Genomic DNA, 16,682 nt, shown 5'->3' on the forward strand with positions numbered 1-16,682 from the left:
AAGTGCCCAGTAATGATCATCTGCAACAAGAGAGAATCAAACCATCTCCCTTTGATATTCAACAGCATTACCATCATTGAATTTCCGATGATCAACATCCTAGGGTTACCATTGACTAGAAACTAAACTGGACCAACCATATAAATACTGTGGCTACAAGAGCAGGTCAGAGGCTGGGAATTCTGTGGTGACTCACCTCCTGACTCCCCGAAGCCTGTCCACCATCTACAAGGCATGAGTCAGGAGTGTGATGGAATAATCTTCACTTGTCTGGATGCATGCAATTCCAACAACACTCAAGAAGCTCGACATTCAGGATAATGCGGTCGCCTGATCAGCACCCTATTCACCACCTTAAACATTCACTTCCTCCACCGCTGATGCACAGTGGCAGCAGTGTGTACCATTTGCAAGATGCACTGCAGCAATCCTCCTTCAACAGCACCTTCCAAAGCCACGACCACTACCACCTGGATGGACAAGGGCAGCAGACACATGGGAACACCACCACTTGGAATTTCCTCTCCAAGCCACTTTCCATCCTGACTCTGAAATATATCGCTGTTCTCTTATTGTTCCTGGAACTCCCTCCCTAACAGCACTGTGGGTGTTCCTACACCACATGGACTGCAGCGGATCAAGAAGGCATCTCCACACCTTTTCAATGGGCAATTAGGATGGCCAATAAATGCTGGACTTGCCAATGACACATCCCACGAACGAATAAAAAAAGATTACTTGCCAGTAGAAGACTTTGGGTTCCCTCTTATATTATCTGCCAGTTTTATTTTCCTCTTCACTTCCCCTCTCAACTTACTGTATTTGGCCTGGCTCTTGAAGAATTCACCTGACATGCATCATATACCCTCTTTTTGTGTTTATTAATATTCTCTACCCCTCCTGTTGTCCTAGGAGTCGTGGCATTGCTTCGCCTGTTGTTGGAATGCACCTAGCATGTATCTGAAACATCTCCTCATCAAATGCATAGTATGTGGTTTCCTTGGCGACAATGGAGCTGGAGTCTCCTCCTGCTGTGTCTAAAAGATCATTTAAAGAATGGAACATAAAAACCTGAGAGGCCATTCAGCCCCTCGAGCTTCTGCTGCCATTCAATGACTGATTTGCATTCCAATTCCATTTACCTGCCTTGGCTCCATAATGTTTAATACCCTTGTCCAGCAAAAATCTACCATCTCAGAGGCTGACTCAGCCTCTACTGCCTTTTGTGAGGGAGCTCCAGACTTCTATCAGCCTTTGTGCAAAGAAATGTATCCTAACTTCTCTCCTGACTGTCCTGGCTCTGATTCTAAACTTATGTCCCCTTGTCCTAGATTCTCCCATAAATCTTAAAAACCTCAATCAAATCACACATTAACCTTTAATATTTTGGGGAACACATGCCTAATTTATGCAATTTCTCCTCATATTTTATCCTTTGCTCCAGAGCTCCCCTGGCAGGTTTCAGGTGAATCTGTTGCAATCTGTCCAACACCAATATGTCCTTTCCAAGTTGGGGTGCTCAAAACTTTACACAGTACCCCAGATGTTGACTAACCAGGGGTTTGTATAGTTGCAGCAAAAATTCCTCACCATTATATTCTAGCCTTCTAGTTATAAAGGCTAACATTCCATTTGCTTTTTTGGTTATATTTTGTACTTATCTTTAATGAGCTGTGCACATGGACTGCAAAATCTCTGTGGACCTCCACTTTTCCTAGCTGTTCACCATTTTAAAAAATACTCAGGTCTATCCTTCTTTGGTCTAAAATGGATGACTTCAAATGTTGAGATCTCCCTGCCACAGTTTTCCCTGCTCACATAATCTATCAACGTCTCTTTGTAGTTTTAAGCTCCCAACTCACTTCTTACTGCACCATCAATCTTTGTGCCGTCAGCAAACTTGGATATATGGGAACTCTCAATTCTGTTATTTAAGTCATTAATAAACACAGGTCCCCAGAACAGATTTCTGTACAGCATTGCTAGTCATCTCCTTCCAAGTCAAGTACATACCAATTAGAAACGTCATCATTGACCTGAAAAGTTAACTTTGTTTTACTCCACAGATGCTGCTCAGTGTTTCCAGCATTTTCTAATTTTATTACAAATCTATTGACCCTACTCTCTGTCTTCCACTGATTAACCAATCTCCTAACCAGGTCAATAGCTTGCTCTCAGTTCCATTGGTTTTAATTTTAACTAGCAGCCCCTTGTGTGGAACCTTATTGAATGCCTTCTTCAAGTCCACATAAGCAATATCCATAAACATTCCACTGTCTCTAAGTTACTTCCTCAAAAAATCAAATTAGGCTCAATCAACATGACCCTACACATGACTGACCCTTTCCAATCAGTTCAAATGTCTCTAAGTGCTCAGTCACTCTTTCTTTCATTGTAGATTCCAAAAACTTCCCCATAACAGGTTTATAATTTCCTGATTTCGCTCTATCACCTTTCTTAAATAATGGGAAACACATTTGTAATTTTCCAATCTAAAGGAACAATTCCTGAGCTTTGGAAGATAATGACTAAAGCATCTGCAATTTCCCTACCTCCTTCCTGTAAAACATTGGGTTGGAAACCATCAGGTCCTGAACTCCTGTCAGTATTTAGTGCCATTATTTTGTCTAATAGCTCTCTTGCTTAGTAACTTTAGTGAGTTCCAGTCCTTGCTTCCTTACTCCCCTCTACTGTGACGCTTGACATAAACCTGGCATTTCCTTATTTTCTTGTGCCATACTGCTGACATCTGTTTTTAAAGGGTTCACATCAGCCTTGACAATCTTTGTAAAAAACAAAATACTGTGGATACTGGAAATCTGAAACAAAAGCAGAAAATGCTGGAAAAACTCAGCAGGTCTGACGGCATCTGTGGAGATAGAAACAGAGTTAACGTTTCAAGTCCATTTGATTCTTTTTCAGAGCTAAAGAGAAGTAAAACTGTGATGGAATTTATACTGTTTAAGGAGGGTGGAGCATGTGAAGCTGGATAGAAGGCCAGCGATAGGTGGGGGCTAAGGAGAGATTGACAAAGATGTCATGAACAAAAGGACAAATGAAGTGTTAATGGTAGTGGTAAGGGATAAAAAAAGGTGCTGACAGTGGCGTAAAGGTAAGAAAGCAGAATGTGATAATAGCAGAACAGGGGTAAGCACTCTGGAAAGAACAACATGAACAAGTGACAGATGGCCCTTGTGGGGGAGGGGTGGGGAGAGGGAGCAGTGGTGGGGAAAAAGGATTGAGAATGGAATAAAAAGGGGAGATTAAAAAGGATAAAACAATGAATACATTCATAAAAATAATTAATTTTTAAATCAAAATAAGTGGATAAAAAAATAAGAATGAAATTTGAGAAAAGGGATTAAAAAAAGGGGGTGAAGATAGAGGAGAGAGTTCATGGTCTGAAGTTGTTGAACTCAATGTTAAGTCTGGAAGGCTGTAAAGTATTTAATCGGAAGATGAGGTGCTGTTCCTCCAGTTTGCGTTGGGCTTCACTGGAACATTGCAGCAGGCCAAGGACGAGCATGTGGACGTGAGAGCAGGGTGGAGTGTTAAAATGGCAAGCGACAGGGAGATCTGGGTCATGCTTGCGGACAGACCGAAGGTGTTCCGCAAAGTGGTCACCCAGTCTGTGTTTGGACTCTCCAATGTATAGGAGACCACATTGGGAGCAGCGAATGCAGTAGACTAAATTGAAGGAGATGCAAGTGAAATGCTGCTTCACCTGAAATGAGTGTTTGAGCCCTTGGACAGTGGGGAGGGGGGAAGTAAAGGGGCAGGTGTTGCACCTTCTGCGATTGCATGCGAAGGTGCCGTGGGAAGGGGATGACATGTTGGGGGTAATGGAGAAGTGGACCGGGGTGTCCCAGAGGGAACGATCCCTGCGGAATGCTGACAGGGGAGTGAGGGAAAGATGTGTTTGGTGGTGGCATCATGCTGGAATTGGCAGAAATGGTGGAGGATAATCCTTCGAATGTGGAGGCTGGTGGGGTGAAAAGTGAGGACAAGGGGGACCCTATCATGGTTCTGGGAGGGAGAGGAAAGTGTGAGGGCAGAGGCGTGGGAGATGGGTCAGACACAGTTGAGGGCCCTGTCAGCCACCTTGGGTGGGAAACCTCGGTTAAGGAAGAAGGATGACATGTCAGAAGTACCGTTTTGGAAAGTAGCATCTTTGGAACAGATGCGACGGAGGCGAAGGAACGAGAGAATGGGATGGAGTCCTTACAAGAAGCATGGTGTGAGGAGCTATAGTTGAGGTAGCTGTAAGAGTCAGTAATGAATATTGGTGGACAATCTATCACCAGAAATGGAGACAGAGAGATCAGGGAAGTGTCAGAGAGGGACCATGTGAAGGTGATAGTGGGGTGGAAATTGGAAACAAAATTGATAATTTTTTCCAGGTCAGACGAAAGCATGAAGTGGCACCGAAACAGTCATCGGTGTACTGAGAAAAGAGTTGTGGGAGGGGGCCTGAGTAGGACTGGAACAAGGAATGTCCCACATACCCCATAAAGGGACAGGCATAACTGGGGCCCTTGCAGGCACTCACATTTGGAGGAAGTGAGAGGAGTTTAAGGGGAAATTGTTCAGTGAGAGAACAAGTTCAGCCAGACGGAGGAGAGTGGTGGTGGATGGGGATTGTTCGGGCTTCTGTTCGAGGAAGAAGCGGAGAGCCCTCAGACCATCCTGGTTGGGGATGGAGGTGTAGAGATATTGGACGTCCATGGTGAAGAGGATGCGGTTAGGACCAGGGAACTGGAAATTGTTGATGAGACAGAAGACAATCTTTGTCTTCCTTTGCTGTTCTTTATATCTCTCCCAGTCCCTTGGATCTACATTAATTTTTACACTTTTGTGTGCTCTTTCCTGCAGTTTTATGTTATTTCTCATCTCTTTTGTCGACCATGGCTCTACAGGTTAGGTAATCTATCTTTCCTTCTCATTGAGTAGATGCATTGCTCCATCTGGAGGGCACTGACTTGCTTACCTTTGGAGCCTTTTCCTTGTGATGACTGAATTTTGCCATCACAGTGCAGCAAACCTGGAATAACTAAAAGAGAAACTGCAAAAAGCAGCCAGTGACTTGTGAATGTTTTTGCTGTACTTGAGCCATCAAACGCTTTCTTCCTTTCCTCTGCCAGGTGGTCCTCAGGCGCCAGATGCCTCTGCGTCAGCTGCAATGCAGGTGAGTTATTTTGAAGCAGCAAATGCTTTTGTAAAGAAGGAAGTAAGTGAAGGGCCTCAGGCAGACGACACTGTGTAATCCTCACAGCTGAGCTGTTAGTGAAAACGTCTTGGACAGTAGATCGGGCTTTGAGGTTCTTGTCAGTTTGCATTTCCAATCTGTGAGACCAGAAAGTCAGAGTTAATGTTTGCAAACTGAAGGCCAATTATACAACATAAAGATAACTGGAGCACTGAGGCTGCACCAGAGCCACTGGGAGCGGGAGGAGATGATGAGGGGCAGGGGTGAGGAAACTATCGGGATATAGCCATAGGGATGGTCCACAGCCCTAGGGTCTACCTGCATTCCTGTTGCCAAATTCTTGGGCCCCAGGAACCTGCTCCTCTTTTCCAGATTTTCCATGTTTCCCTCACCCTCTCCTATTCTCCTGAAGCCATTGAAACCTCCTTTGGGCTATTTCTCTCATTTCTTTACTTGACTCATTATTCCTGTTACCTTGCACCATCTTCCCTTTTTGCCATTCAATCACCCCTGCCCTCCAGCCTTTGCCTTATGATCTTTTTTCTGCTCCCTCTCCCCCACATCTGCACCTGATTGAAAACATTTGGTGACTAATAGTTTCCGGTTCTGGCCAAGGGCCATCGACCTGAAGCGTTATCCCGCTACAGATGCTGTCTGACTTGCCGAGTATTTTCAACACACTGAAGGTAACAGTAATCCTAAAATTGACCACAGTTGTGATTTGTGCGATTAACGGGACCAAATTTTAAATTAGAAAATGCAGATAGCAGAAAAAATACAATTTCATTTGAATAATCCACGTGCACTGATAATTCTGGAAAAGATAGAAAGAGTGGGCTGAAAGATTTGTATTTTTTTCCATACAAGTAAATATGAGAGTGACCTTGTAGAGGGGAAATACTGAGCACAGCGTTGACACTCACTGGGATTGTTTTAGTCACGGGTGAGGGAGCTGGACAACACCTGGAATATAACAAGAGATTCGCTGACAAGACAAGTGTCAAGTGCTTCAGAATGTCTTCAGGTTAATGTCCCGACCCTGCCATTCCGGCAGCCTTTATGTTGCTCGGTTCACGGGCGGCCATTGATCGACTCTGTGCTGGAGATTTCCGCACTGTTTAAAATTAAATAAGTCAGTTCGGGAAACCACAATGTCGATTACATCAGGATCTTGCCTCAAAATTAAAACAAAAGCAGACTAGTGAACTCAGCCTGCGAAGGAATAAAAGTGCATCGCCAAATGAAATACACCCACCCCACAATAAACATGTGAATTCAAAACCAAACATTAAACTATTCCAAATTGTGGCAGCCTCCTGATGTTCGGTAAAGGTTGTGGGGCTTTTTAACCTGAATGGTAACGGGGTCTAACTTATATCCATCCATATATATATAGACTTGGACATATTGTGAGTGCGCCCAGTGTGAATCTGCACTGACAAAGTCCCACTTTCGACAGTTCACAGCGGTCACGTCTTCATTAAGGGGACAACAGAAGGTTAAAAGCAAAGCGGGTGGCCCATCAGTTACCAATGCCCCCAGGCATCGCTTACCTTGGTCGCTGCAGGGTTGCGATCAGAAGTCGCTGTCAGGGGGTTTGGTTTGCGTTTTTGTCCAAACTGAGGGTCCGGTCTTTAACTTCTCCAGCCTTGTCCTGCAGTTCGCACACGCTGCACAGAATTTACTGTATAACATCCCAAAGAATCATCTCCAAACTGCCCAGCCCTATGAATGGATCTCGTCAAACTAGTTTAAGTCATCAGCGGAAATAAAGCTTTATTTGTTCCTTTTTAGCGATTTTTGTTTTATTTGTTTTGATGGGGGGTTCTCTCTCTCTCCCAAAGATGTCTGCGCTCTGAGACCTGTCTGGCACATTGCATTCTCCCAGTTGCATGAGAATTACTGGCCCAAGGGTGGGCGGGGGAGCCACTGATCTGTCACTTTCTGCCAGTTATATGGAAACAGTTGGAGCGAGGTTACTCCCGATTAGAAATTGGAAGGGTTTCACATCGTTGCAGTCATCAACGCCTCATAGAAAACAGGGGCCAATCGAGGTTTCTCCCACTTAAAAAAAAAGAACCCAATGCAAATCCCCATCGCCCGAACAATTAAACTGATCCAAAACGCTGAAGGTGAAACTAAGCTCCAAGTTGGGGATTACTTCCTCTCTATTTTCTGTGAAATGGAAATGTTTAAAAGCCTGAATTGGATGCATGAGGGTCAGGGAGCTGTTGGCTTGTTGAATGTAGTGTGGGTTGTAATGTACATTTAACAACACTCTCCAAACCCCACACAATTCCCACACAGACTGAACACTGCCTCTGGCTGCTAAGGTCTAGTGGGTGCATTGAGAGGGGTGGCCTTGAGACAGTGTTGCGGCTCTCTGGCCGGGGTTGGGGGTGGCCGGGGGGGGGTATGGTCAGCAGTGGCCGGGGGGGGTATGGTCAGCAGTGGCCGGGGGGGGTATGGTCAGCAGTGGCCGGGGTTGGGGGTGGCCGGGGGGGGGGGTATGGTCAGCAGTGGCCGGGGGGGGTATGGTCAGCAGTGGCCGGGGGGGGGTATGGTCAGTAGTGGCCGGGGGGGGGGGGTATGGTCAGCAGTGGCCGGGGGGAGGGTGTGGTCAGCAGTGGCCGGGGGGGGTATGGTCAGCAGTGGCCGGGGGGGGGTATGGTCAGTAGTGGCCGGGGGGGGGGGGTATGGTCAGCAGTGGCCGGGGGGGGATATGGTCAGCAGTGGCCGGGGGGAGGGTATGGTCAGCAGTGGCCGGGGGGGGGTTATGGTCAGCAGTGGCCGGGGGGAGGGTATGGTCAGCAGTGGCCGGGGGGTGTATGGTCAGCAGTGGCCGGGGGGGGGGTTATGGTCAGCAGTAGCCAGGGGGAGGGTATGGTCAGCAGTGGCCGGGGGGGTGTATGGTCAGCAGTGGCCAGGGGGGTATGGTCAGCAGTGGCCGGGGGGGGGGTATGGTCAGCAGTGGCCGGGGGGGTATGGTCAGCAGTGGCCGGGGGGGGTATGGTCAGCAGTGGCTGGGGGGGGTATGGTCAGCAGTGGCCGGGGGGGGGAGGGTATGGTCAGCAGTGGCCGGGGGGGATATGGTCAGCAGTGGCTGGGGGGGGTATGGTCAGCAGTGGCCGGGGGGGGGAGGGTATGGTCAGCAGTGGCCGGGGGGGATATGGTCAGCAGTGGCCGGGGGGGTATGGTCAGCAGTGGCCGGGGGGGGGGTATGGTCAGCAGTGGCCGGGGGGGGGGGGTTATGGTCAGCAGTGGCCGGGGGGAGGGTATGGTCAGCAGTGGCCGGGGGGGGGGGTTATGGTCAGCAGTGGCCGGGGGGAGGGTATGGTCAGCAGTGGCCGGGGGGGGGGGTTATGGTCAGCAGTGGCCGGGGGGAGGGTGTGGTCAGCAGTGGCCGGGGGGAGGGTATGGTCAGCAGTGGCCGGGGGGGGGGTATGGTCAGCAGTAGCCGGGGGGAGGGTGTGGTCAGCAGTGGCCGGGGGGGGTATGGTCAGCAGTAGCCGGGGGGAGAGTGTGGTCAGCAGTGGCCGGGGGGAGGGTGTGGTCAGCAGTGGCCGGGGGGGGTATGGTCAGCAGTGGCCGGGGGGGGTATGGTCAGCAGTGGCCGGGGGGGGTATGGTCAGCAGTGGCCGGGGGGGGTATGGTCAGCAGTGGCCGGGGGGAGGGTGTGGTCAGCAGTGGCCGGGGGGGGTATGGTCAGCAGTGGCCGGGGGGGGTATGGTCAGCAGTGGCCGGGGGGAGGGTGTGGTCAGCAGTGGCCGGGGGGGGTATGGTCAGCAGTGGCCGGGGGGAGGGTGTGGTCAGCAGTGGCCGGGGGGGGTATGGTCAGCAGTGGCCGGGGGGAGGGTGTGGTCAGCAGTGGCCGGGGAGGGTGTGGTCAGCAGTGGCCGGGGGGGGTATGGTCAGCAGTGGCCGGGGGGGGTATGGTCAGCAGTAGCCGGGGGGAGGGTGTGGTCAGCAGTGGCCGGGGGGAGGGTGTGGTCAGCAGTAGCCGGGGGGAGGGTGTGGTCAGCAGTGGCCGGGGGGAGGATGTGGTCAGCAGTGGCCGGGGGGAGGATGTGGTCAGCAGTAGCCGGGGGGAGGGTGTGGTCAGCAGTGGCCGGGGGGAGGATGTGGTCAGCAGTGGCCGGGGGGGTATGGTCAGCAGTGGCCGCTTCCCCGGCTTCCTCACTCTGTCCGGATTCAGCTCCAGTTCCCTGTCACTGCGGCCGCTGCCAAAACAAGATCCACGTGGCAGCGCTCCGAGTGCCGGACCGCTCAGCCTGCACCTCACCTGGAAGCAAAATACACGGGAAACCGGGCAGGAAACCAGGCTCCCTCCCTCCCTCCCTCCCTCCCTCCGCCACCAGCCTCAGCAGCAGCGACCTGACCTCGCGGCTTTAATGCGGCAGGTTCCTGTCTCCCCGGGCAGGACCCCCTCACTCCGCTCCTGGGATTCACTTTGCTTCAATGACCTGGGGGGAGTTGGGGAGAGGGGGGTGGTGGGGAGTTGGGGAGGGGAGGGGGGGTCCGAGGAGCTTCATTCCCACTCCCTGCTTTTGATCAGCGCTCTCTCTATTTTTTTTTCATGCATGGACTGAAGGTGAGACAGCAAAGCCCGGGGGGGAAGGGGGCGAGATTCAGGTGAGAGGCCAGGTTTGGGGATAACTGCGGTTCACGGACCCCACACCGGCACAATTGTAACTGGGTTAGGCTAACCCCCATTGGGCGCGACAGATCCACAGCTCAGTAATACCGAGGAGCTGGGAGGTTCCCTTATTTTTATTATTATTGCCCAGGTCTTGCTGCCTATGGACACGGACTGAAGCAGCAAAACCTGGACAATATCCAGGTTTGGGCTGACAGGTGGCAAGTAACATTCGCGCTGCACAAGTGTCAGGCAATGACTATCTCCAACAAGAGAGAATCCAACCATCGCCCCTTGACATTCAATGGCATTACCATCACTGAATCCCCCACTATCAACGTTCTGGGGGTTACCATTGGCCAGAAACTGAACTGGACTAGCCATATAAATACTGTGGCTACAAGAGCAGGTCAGAGACTAGGAATCATGCGACAAGTAACTCACCTCCTGACTCCCCAGATCCTGTCCACCATCTACAAGGCACAAGTCAGGAGTGTGATGGAATACTCTCCACTTGCCTGGATGAATGCAGCTCCAACAACGCTCAAGAAGCTTGACACCATCCAGGACACAGCAGCCCGCTTGATTGGTGCCCCATCCACAAACATTTACTCCCTCCACCACTGACGCACAATAGCAGCAGTGTAAGTACCATCTACAAGATGCACTGCAGTAACTCCTTAGACAGCACCTGCCAAACCTACAACCACCACCATCTAGAAGGACAAGGGCAGCAGATAGATGGGAACACCATCACCTGGAAGTTCCCCTCCAAGTCACTCACTATCCTGACTTGGAAATATATCGCTGTTCCTTCACTGTCACTGGGTCAAAATCCTGGAACTCCCTCCCTAACAGCACTGTGGGTATACCTACACCACATGGACTGCAGTGGTTCAAGAAGGCAGCTCACCACCACCTTCTCAAGAGCAATTAGGGATGGGCAATAAATGCTGGTCTAGCCAACAAAGCCCACATCCCATGAACGAAAAAATAAAACAAAACGAGCAGAGACCCATAAAACATTTGCGGTGCAACTAGTATCTATTGCAACAATATTTCTTTGAATCCCCATCCTGTGCCATTCCATCCTTCTCATGCCATCCCTCATGCCATATTCCGATCCCATTTCTTTCATCCCTCTAATATCATCCCAGCCCACCCCTTCTTCCTATTCCATCCCCATGTCCCATTCCATGCTCCGCTGTCATCCCCATGTCATTCCCTCCCCACCCATGCAATTTCTCTCCCATGCCATCACCCATACCATTCTCCCATGCCATCCCCTCCCTTTCCATACATTCCTTCTCCTCCCATGGCAGTTCCCCCATGCATTCTCCCCCTTCCCAAGCCACCTTCCCTACCATGCCCCATGCTGTCACCCCCAATGATGCTTCTCCCACTGACCTCCCAATGGAATTGGGCATTGAGGGGCATTGATTGACTAAGTACCTTGACCACATATAAAGAGAGACTTTTCCCTTTGAAGTCGATCGTTTGTTAATTTGTTTATTTATCTACTGTGTTTTCAAAAGCCTGTAAAGAGAGTCTAGAGCTTGAGTGGCTCAGTTGGGAGCACATCAGTCTCTGAGATGGAAGGTCCTGGATTCAAGTCCAAGTCCAGGACTTGTTGGCCACAGAGGAGCATTCATGTGGCTCAAGGTAGATTGTTAAGCAACCTGCAAAATCCTTCCAACGCTCCCCACCATTTTCCAAGGGAGAAAAGAGTGTGAAGATAATCAAACAAATATATAAATAGAGATTTGTGGGACTCTGGTGATGGACAGAGAGGAGGCAGACATATGTGACATTGTGTTCTGTAAATTAATGTAGTATTAACTAAAAGTTTGGTGTCATACTTCAGAATGAATTAACACTGGTCTGGTGCTGTGAATAAACTGGGTTTATTAACCCCTTCCATCATGTTCATTGGCCACATCTAACTCCATCCAGAAAACATGCTGTTGTCTTTTTTTCTAAGTTTGGACTGTAATGGATTATACAGGGCAATGTGGTCACAATGCTCCATTCCTTTCCTCCAGGCACCATGCCCTAAGAGGACCATGGACTTCCATTGGATTGATCCATGATTATGCTTAGCAAAGTACCACAGTGATTTGCCATTGCTTTCTGCAGTCTGAGTGACCAGGAAACTCTCCTGCTCTTACCACCTGTCATCAGGCATATTGGAAGGATTTACAGGCTGATAATCAACCTGTTTGGCCACATTATGGACACAATTTCCATGGCCATCAAGTCCTGAAGTGGGACTTGAACCCATAGCTTCTGGTCCAGAGGTAAGGAGGCTACCCGCAGTGCCACAAGACCTCTCCTATTCCTTTGCATCATTTAAATGTTAGAAAGCATGGCAACTGCACATTCAGATGCCACGTATGAGCTCTTTTGAAAACTAGCTTTCACTTTAACTTGAACCAACATTTGGAAGATAATAAAATTGAGGAGTATTGACACTAATTCAGTCACTGAGTTGGAAGCAGGGTGGGACTTACGCATAGCATGCAAACAGAGTCTATTTATTAAGCAAACAGTAAACAGAGTCTATTTACTAAGCAAACCCTAAATTTAAATGGAAATTATTTATACAGCAAAGCCTTAATCTAAACCAATTACAGCAGACAGAATTCTTGAGCGAAACTACAACAGTCCCCCAATAAAAACAAGATTATTTCTATAGCCAAATGCAGTGATTGGAGGATAGTTATATCCAGAAATTAATCACAGTCAATTACAGCTGTGAAAGTCAGGTTGCTAGGGAAATGACCTAATCATCTGCATTCTGGCCAAAACATGTGGTATCACTATGTTGGCTTTGTTTAAAAATGAATTTTCTATTCTATAGTCATTGAAATACAGAGTGTTATCCTATTTTCAAGGTAGATCCAATTTCAATCCATTTGGTATTGTAATCTGACTCAAAAGACTAAGGGCAGAATTGTCCCAGATTTTCACTAAGTGTGGTAGCAGGCATGAAAAGAACGTTTTACCCGCCAGCCACAATGGCGGCTTTTCACACCGTATCATCCCCAATCCCGCATCATTGATCATGCATTCCCAGGAAACACGCTGTTTCGCTGGCAGGCAGCCTCCAATTCGCCCGACACGCCATCACTTCATGGTTTCCTCACCCCGGCCGCCAAACGCAGCTCCCCAATTCAGCGACACATCTCTGGAATGCCTTTTGGATGTTGTGGAGGCCCGCCGTGATGTCCTTTATCCACGCTCTGGCCGCAGGAGTGGCAGCGACATCACCAACCTGGCTTGGTGGCAGCGGTGGTCAGTGCCAACATCTTGTAAAAGAGGACAGCCACCCAGTGCCAAAAGAAGAAGAATGACCTCCTCCGTTCTGCCAGGGTAAGTCACTCTCCTCATCACTCTCAACTCACACACTCATAAACCCATCACACATCCGCAGGGACCTCAATCACTGCCAGTTCAAGAGACATCACCATTCACTCTCCCACACACATCCTCATTGTTCTCATCCCGTCCATGGGACAACTCACCACCCACACATGCCAGGCACCCTTGTCATCTGGCCGGGCAGGTGACCTGCTTACATTCTCTCCATCAGTATTCATGCAGGACAAGCTGGCACACAACAAAAGGGAGAAGTCACAGACTGGTGGAGGAATGCCTGAAATCAAGGTCCTCATGGGCTATGAAAACAGAGCCATCCAGCTGGCCTGCCAAGATCTGGACTGCTTGAATGGGCAGATAAGCTAGGGGCCCGACTCCACGCATGTCACTGTGGCTGTGCCTGAACTGCCGACTCCACGCATGTCACTGTGCACTGCCTCAGCTGCAGAGGATTGGTCACTTTATACTATATATTAGGTTTCCCTAATGTGTGGCTGCTTCCCTCCACCACCCCACATGTGCTTGTGCACCAGCATCAGCCGCAGTGCAGCCCTTACCCCCCACCAAAATTTGCATCAACCGCAGGGCAGCCCTTGCCCCCACACCGCAGCTGGGAAAACACGACTTGCCTGTGCCCTCACCTGAATGCGCGGCGTCTCAACCTTGAGGTCCAACAGGCGACTCTCGCGAGTGCTGCGCAACATTACTGTGCACTCACCTCCGAGTTCCCCTTGAAGTGCAGCTCACCAGGTGCACACCTTATAAATACTGTTGTGAAACCCATCAGTGTGCAATCACACCAACATGCTCGGATGATCCAGCATGGGGGGATGATTCCAGCAAGCTAGACTTATGGACTTATAGTGATATGTAGATGTATTACAATGAAGTTTCCAACATTGATGCCAGGAAACGCGGCCCACCATTGACGGTAGAGCAGACGATTGCAAACTGGTTTCACAACTTCGCGAAACCAATTTTTGGCCTTCCTGCCATATTATCCGCTCACGCCCACCATGATGCCTGACGCCAGCGGACATGGAAAATTCCACCCTAACAGTCCAGCTAACCTGAAGATACATTTATAGGAGAGAATTTTTTTTTGTCAAGAGGTTATCAGGGCTACACACTGTGGTAGAAATTGCATTTTTAAATCTCTTTCAATATTGCGATCTCAGTTCCAAGATCCCAACAGAAGCATGGTCAATTGTAACTATGCTATTAAACATAATGTGTTGAATTTTCCTGCAAGCTCTGTGGGCTCCAATATTAGGACCAAATGGATAATACAAAATATTTCTCTGCAATCTTCCTGTCGACAGCCTCTTAATTGGTTGCATCTGAGCTCGTCATCATATTAAAGATGGCTGGCAGACTCCTGATGCTGTAGGCCCAATCAGAGGGTTGGCAGTTCTAAAGCCTTGGCGGCCCCACTGGGAGAGGGGGGGCTGCTTCTGAGGCAGGCCAGAAACTGCTAGGGCACCTCAAATAATCAGCACCTAGGCCAGTAGGTGAATCTGGCTCGAGGGGAAATCACTCTGCTGAACCAGTTTTAGCCTCAATTGTGTGGCCTTTCAGTAAAGCAGCCCCCTCTTTGCAGCATGGGGCTTCTGACTCCAATAGCCCCTCAACCTGCCACCGGAAAAATGGCAGAGAGGCTGCAAAATCGCCCCTAATCGGGGCCTCAACAATGTAAGTTGGCTGACTTCCTTGATGGAGCTGGAAGCTGATCTGCTTCCCAACCCACCCTGGGAAAGTTCCTTGGCAGTGGGAATGCATCAGGGAGTCATCCCTGCATGGCTCCCCCCCATTTTCCCAGCATCTGCCCCCCCCAGCCCCCAACCTCCCCTCTAAACTTGTTGCCACTGGGCCTGGCCTGGAAAATTCAGCACAATAGGTTGAACTGGAGAAGTTCTAAAGAGTTTTTTTTTAAATCAAACATAAATACAGATATTTTCATTAAGAAATCAAGTTGGAGGGCCAAATGTATCCCAGCAAACCACTGAGTTGGAAAAAGTGAAAGAGAAGACAAGGTAAATGAGGAAACAATCTATAGTATGACACCAAGTCTGAGAAATGTCTGGTGATTGTAGAGGAAAGACACTGAGCAATAAGGAATTTGCGTTTTGCAATCCAAGTAATGGGACTCAATTTCAACCTCAAAATTTATTGAGGAAGAACAATGGGTTTGTTCAAGTATTTGGAGCTTGGAAGGGCAAAGGAAGCTCAGTGGAACACAATGTTTATAAACTAAAAATAGATAAGAAATACTGAACTGAAAAGTGAAGTTAGTTGTGAGACAAGTTGCCTAGCAACAACAGGTTTATTTTCTATAGCCAGTCTAGGGGAGTGTAAAAGTGTGAGAAGTACCTCCCCAGTTATGGGGCAGTATTCAAATCTTGGATGGGCTCCGGCTTTATACAGACCTACGAGATGGTGAGCAGAAAAGCAGTGTTTGAATGAAAGGGGAAATGGAGCTGCTTGAAATCATCTTTAGCATTGAGGAAGGCGTGAAGTTCAATTTGTGGTCATTGTCCCATTAATGCATATGGAAACAAAACAGTAATTCAATCAATGCACTGAAAGACAAATAAAGGTTGTAGATATTTAATCTGAAAGACATTAATTAATGTAAAGTGCAGCTATCAGCAAAATAATGTTTTGTTTAAAGTTGGCAAAGTTTGAAATTTGAGATACTTGCTCAGTGAAGAAAGCCACAAGATTCCATGGGACAGAGTTGGATGATGAAGTGGTGAAGTCATAAAGAACAGAATGAGTTTTCCGAGTTGGAGCAACTTTTTGAGAGAATTCCAAGAGATCTTCAAAGGTAAAGACTGGAATCCTTCATGAGACAGACAGATTTTTAGTGAAATTGGTTGACTTACTGTGTTACTGACGTCTGGCTGAGTTGTTGAGAAATCCATGGATTATATCTTGGTCACATCAGTCATTTATTGTGTAATATGGTGTGTTTGACCACACTTTGCCTGTTAATTCACATGTACCTCATACTTATCCTGAGTGTTAGAGTATAAGATAGATATTGTAAATTGTTTTATCTTTCTGACCTTGTATAGTAATGGTTATTTTTGTTTGTTCAAAACCCATGGAATCTTGTGGATTTCTTCGCTGAGCCAGCATCTTGAATCTCAAACTTTGTCTACTTTAAACAAACATTATTAGTCCCTAACTGGATCTTATCAAAAGCCTGGGGGTCTGGCCTTGGATCATAACAACTTCTACATCAGCTTCACGTTCCCACTCTATCCCCATATCCCTTAGTGCCCAAAAATCTATTAATCTCAGTCTTAAAAATGCTCAAGGGTAGAGAATTCCAAAAATTCACAACCCCTGAGTGAAGAAATTTCTCATTATCTCACTCCTAAATGGCTAACTCCTTATCCTGAGACTCTGACCCCCTAATTCTAGACTCTCTGTTTGGATATTATCTTGTAGCTGTTT

General features: G+C 48.2%; 1 protein-coding gene across 3 annotated transcripts in view; it reads right to left on the reverse strand.

Annotated features, from left to right (window-relative positions):
• The window catches only part of LOC144668432 (cell surface hyaluronidase CEMIP2-like), a 165,473-nt gene extending 160,134 nt beyond the window's left edge, over positions 1–5,339 (reverse strand). For all 3 annotated transcript variants that reach the window (XR_013573498.1, XM_078530477.1, XM_078530476.1), the window contains exon 1: positions 4,988–5,339. Coding sequence is in view for 2 of the 3 variants with exons in the window: in XM_078530477.1 (XP_078386603.1) it covers positions 4,988–5,336 (349 nt within the window). In the remaining variant the exon portion in view is untranslated. The remainder of the gene's footprint in view (positions 1–4,987) is intronic.
• Between the last annotated feature and the right edge of the window lie 11,343 nt (positions 5,340–16,682).

This window comes from Cetorhinus maximus, chromosome 26, assembly GCF_964194155.1.
Source record: "Cetorhinus maximus chromosome 26, sCetMax3.hap1.1, whole genome shotgun sequence".
Classification (NCBI taxonomy): Eukaryota; Metazoa; Chordata; class Chondrichthyes; order Lamniformes; family Cetorhinidae; genus Cetorhinus; species Cetorhinus maximus.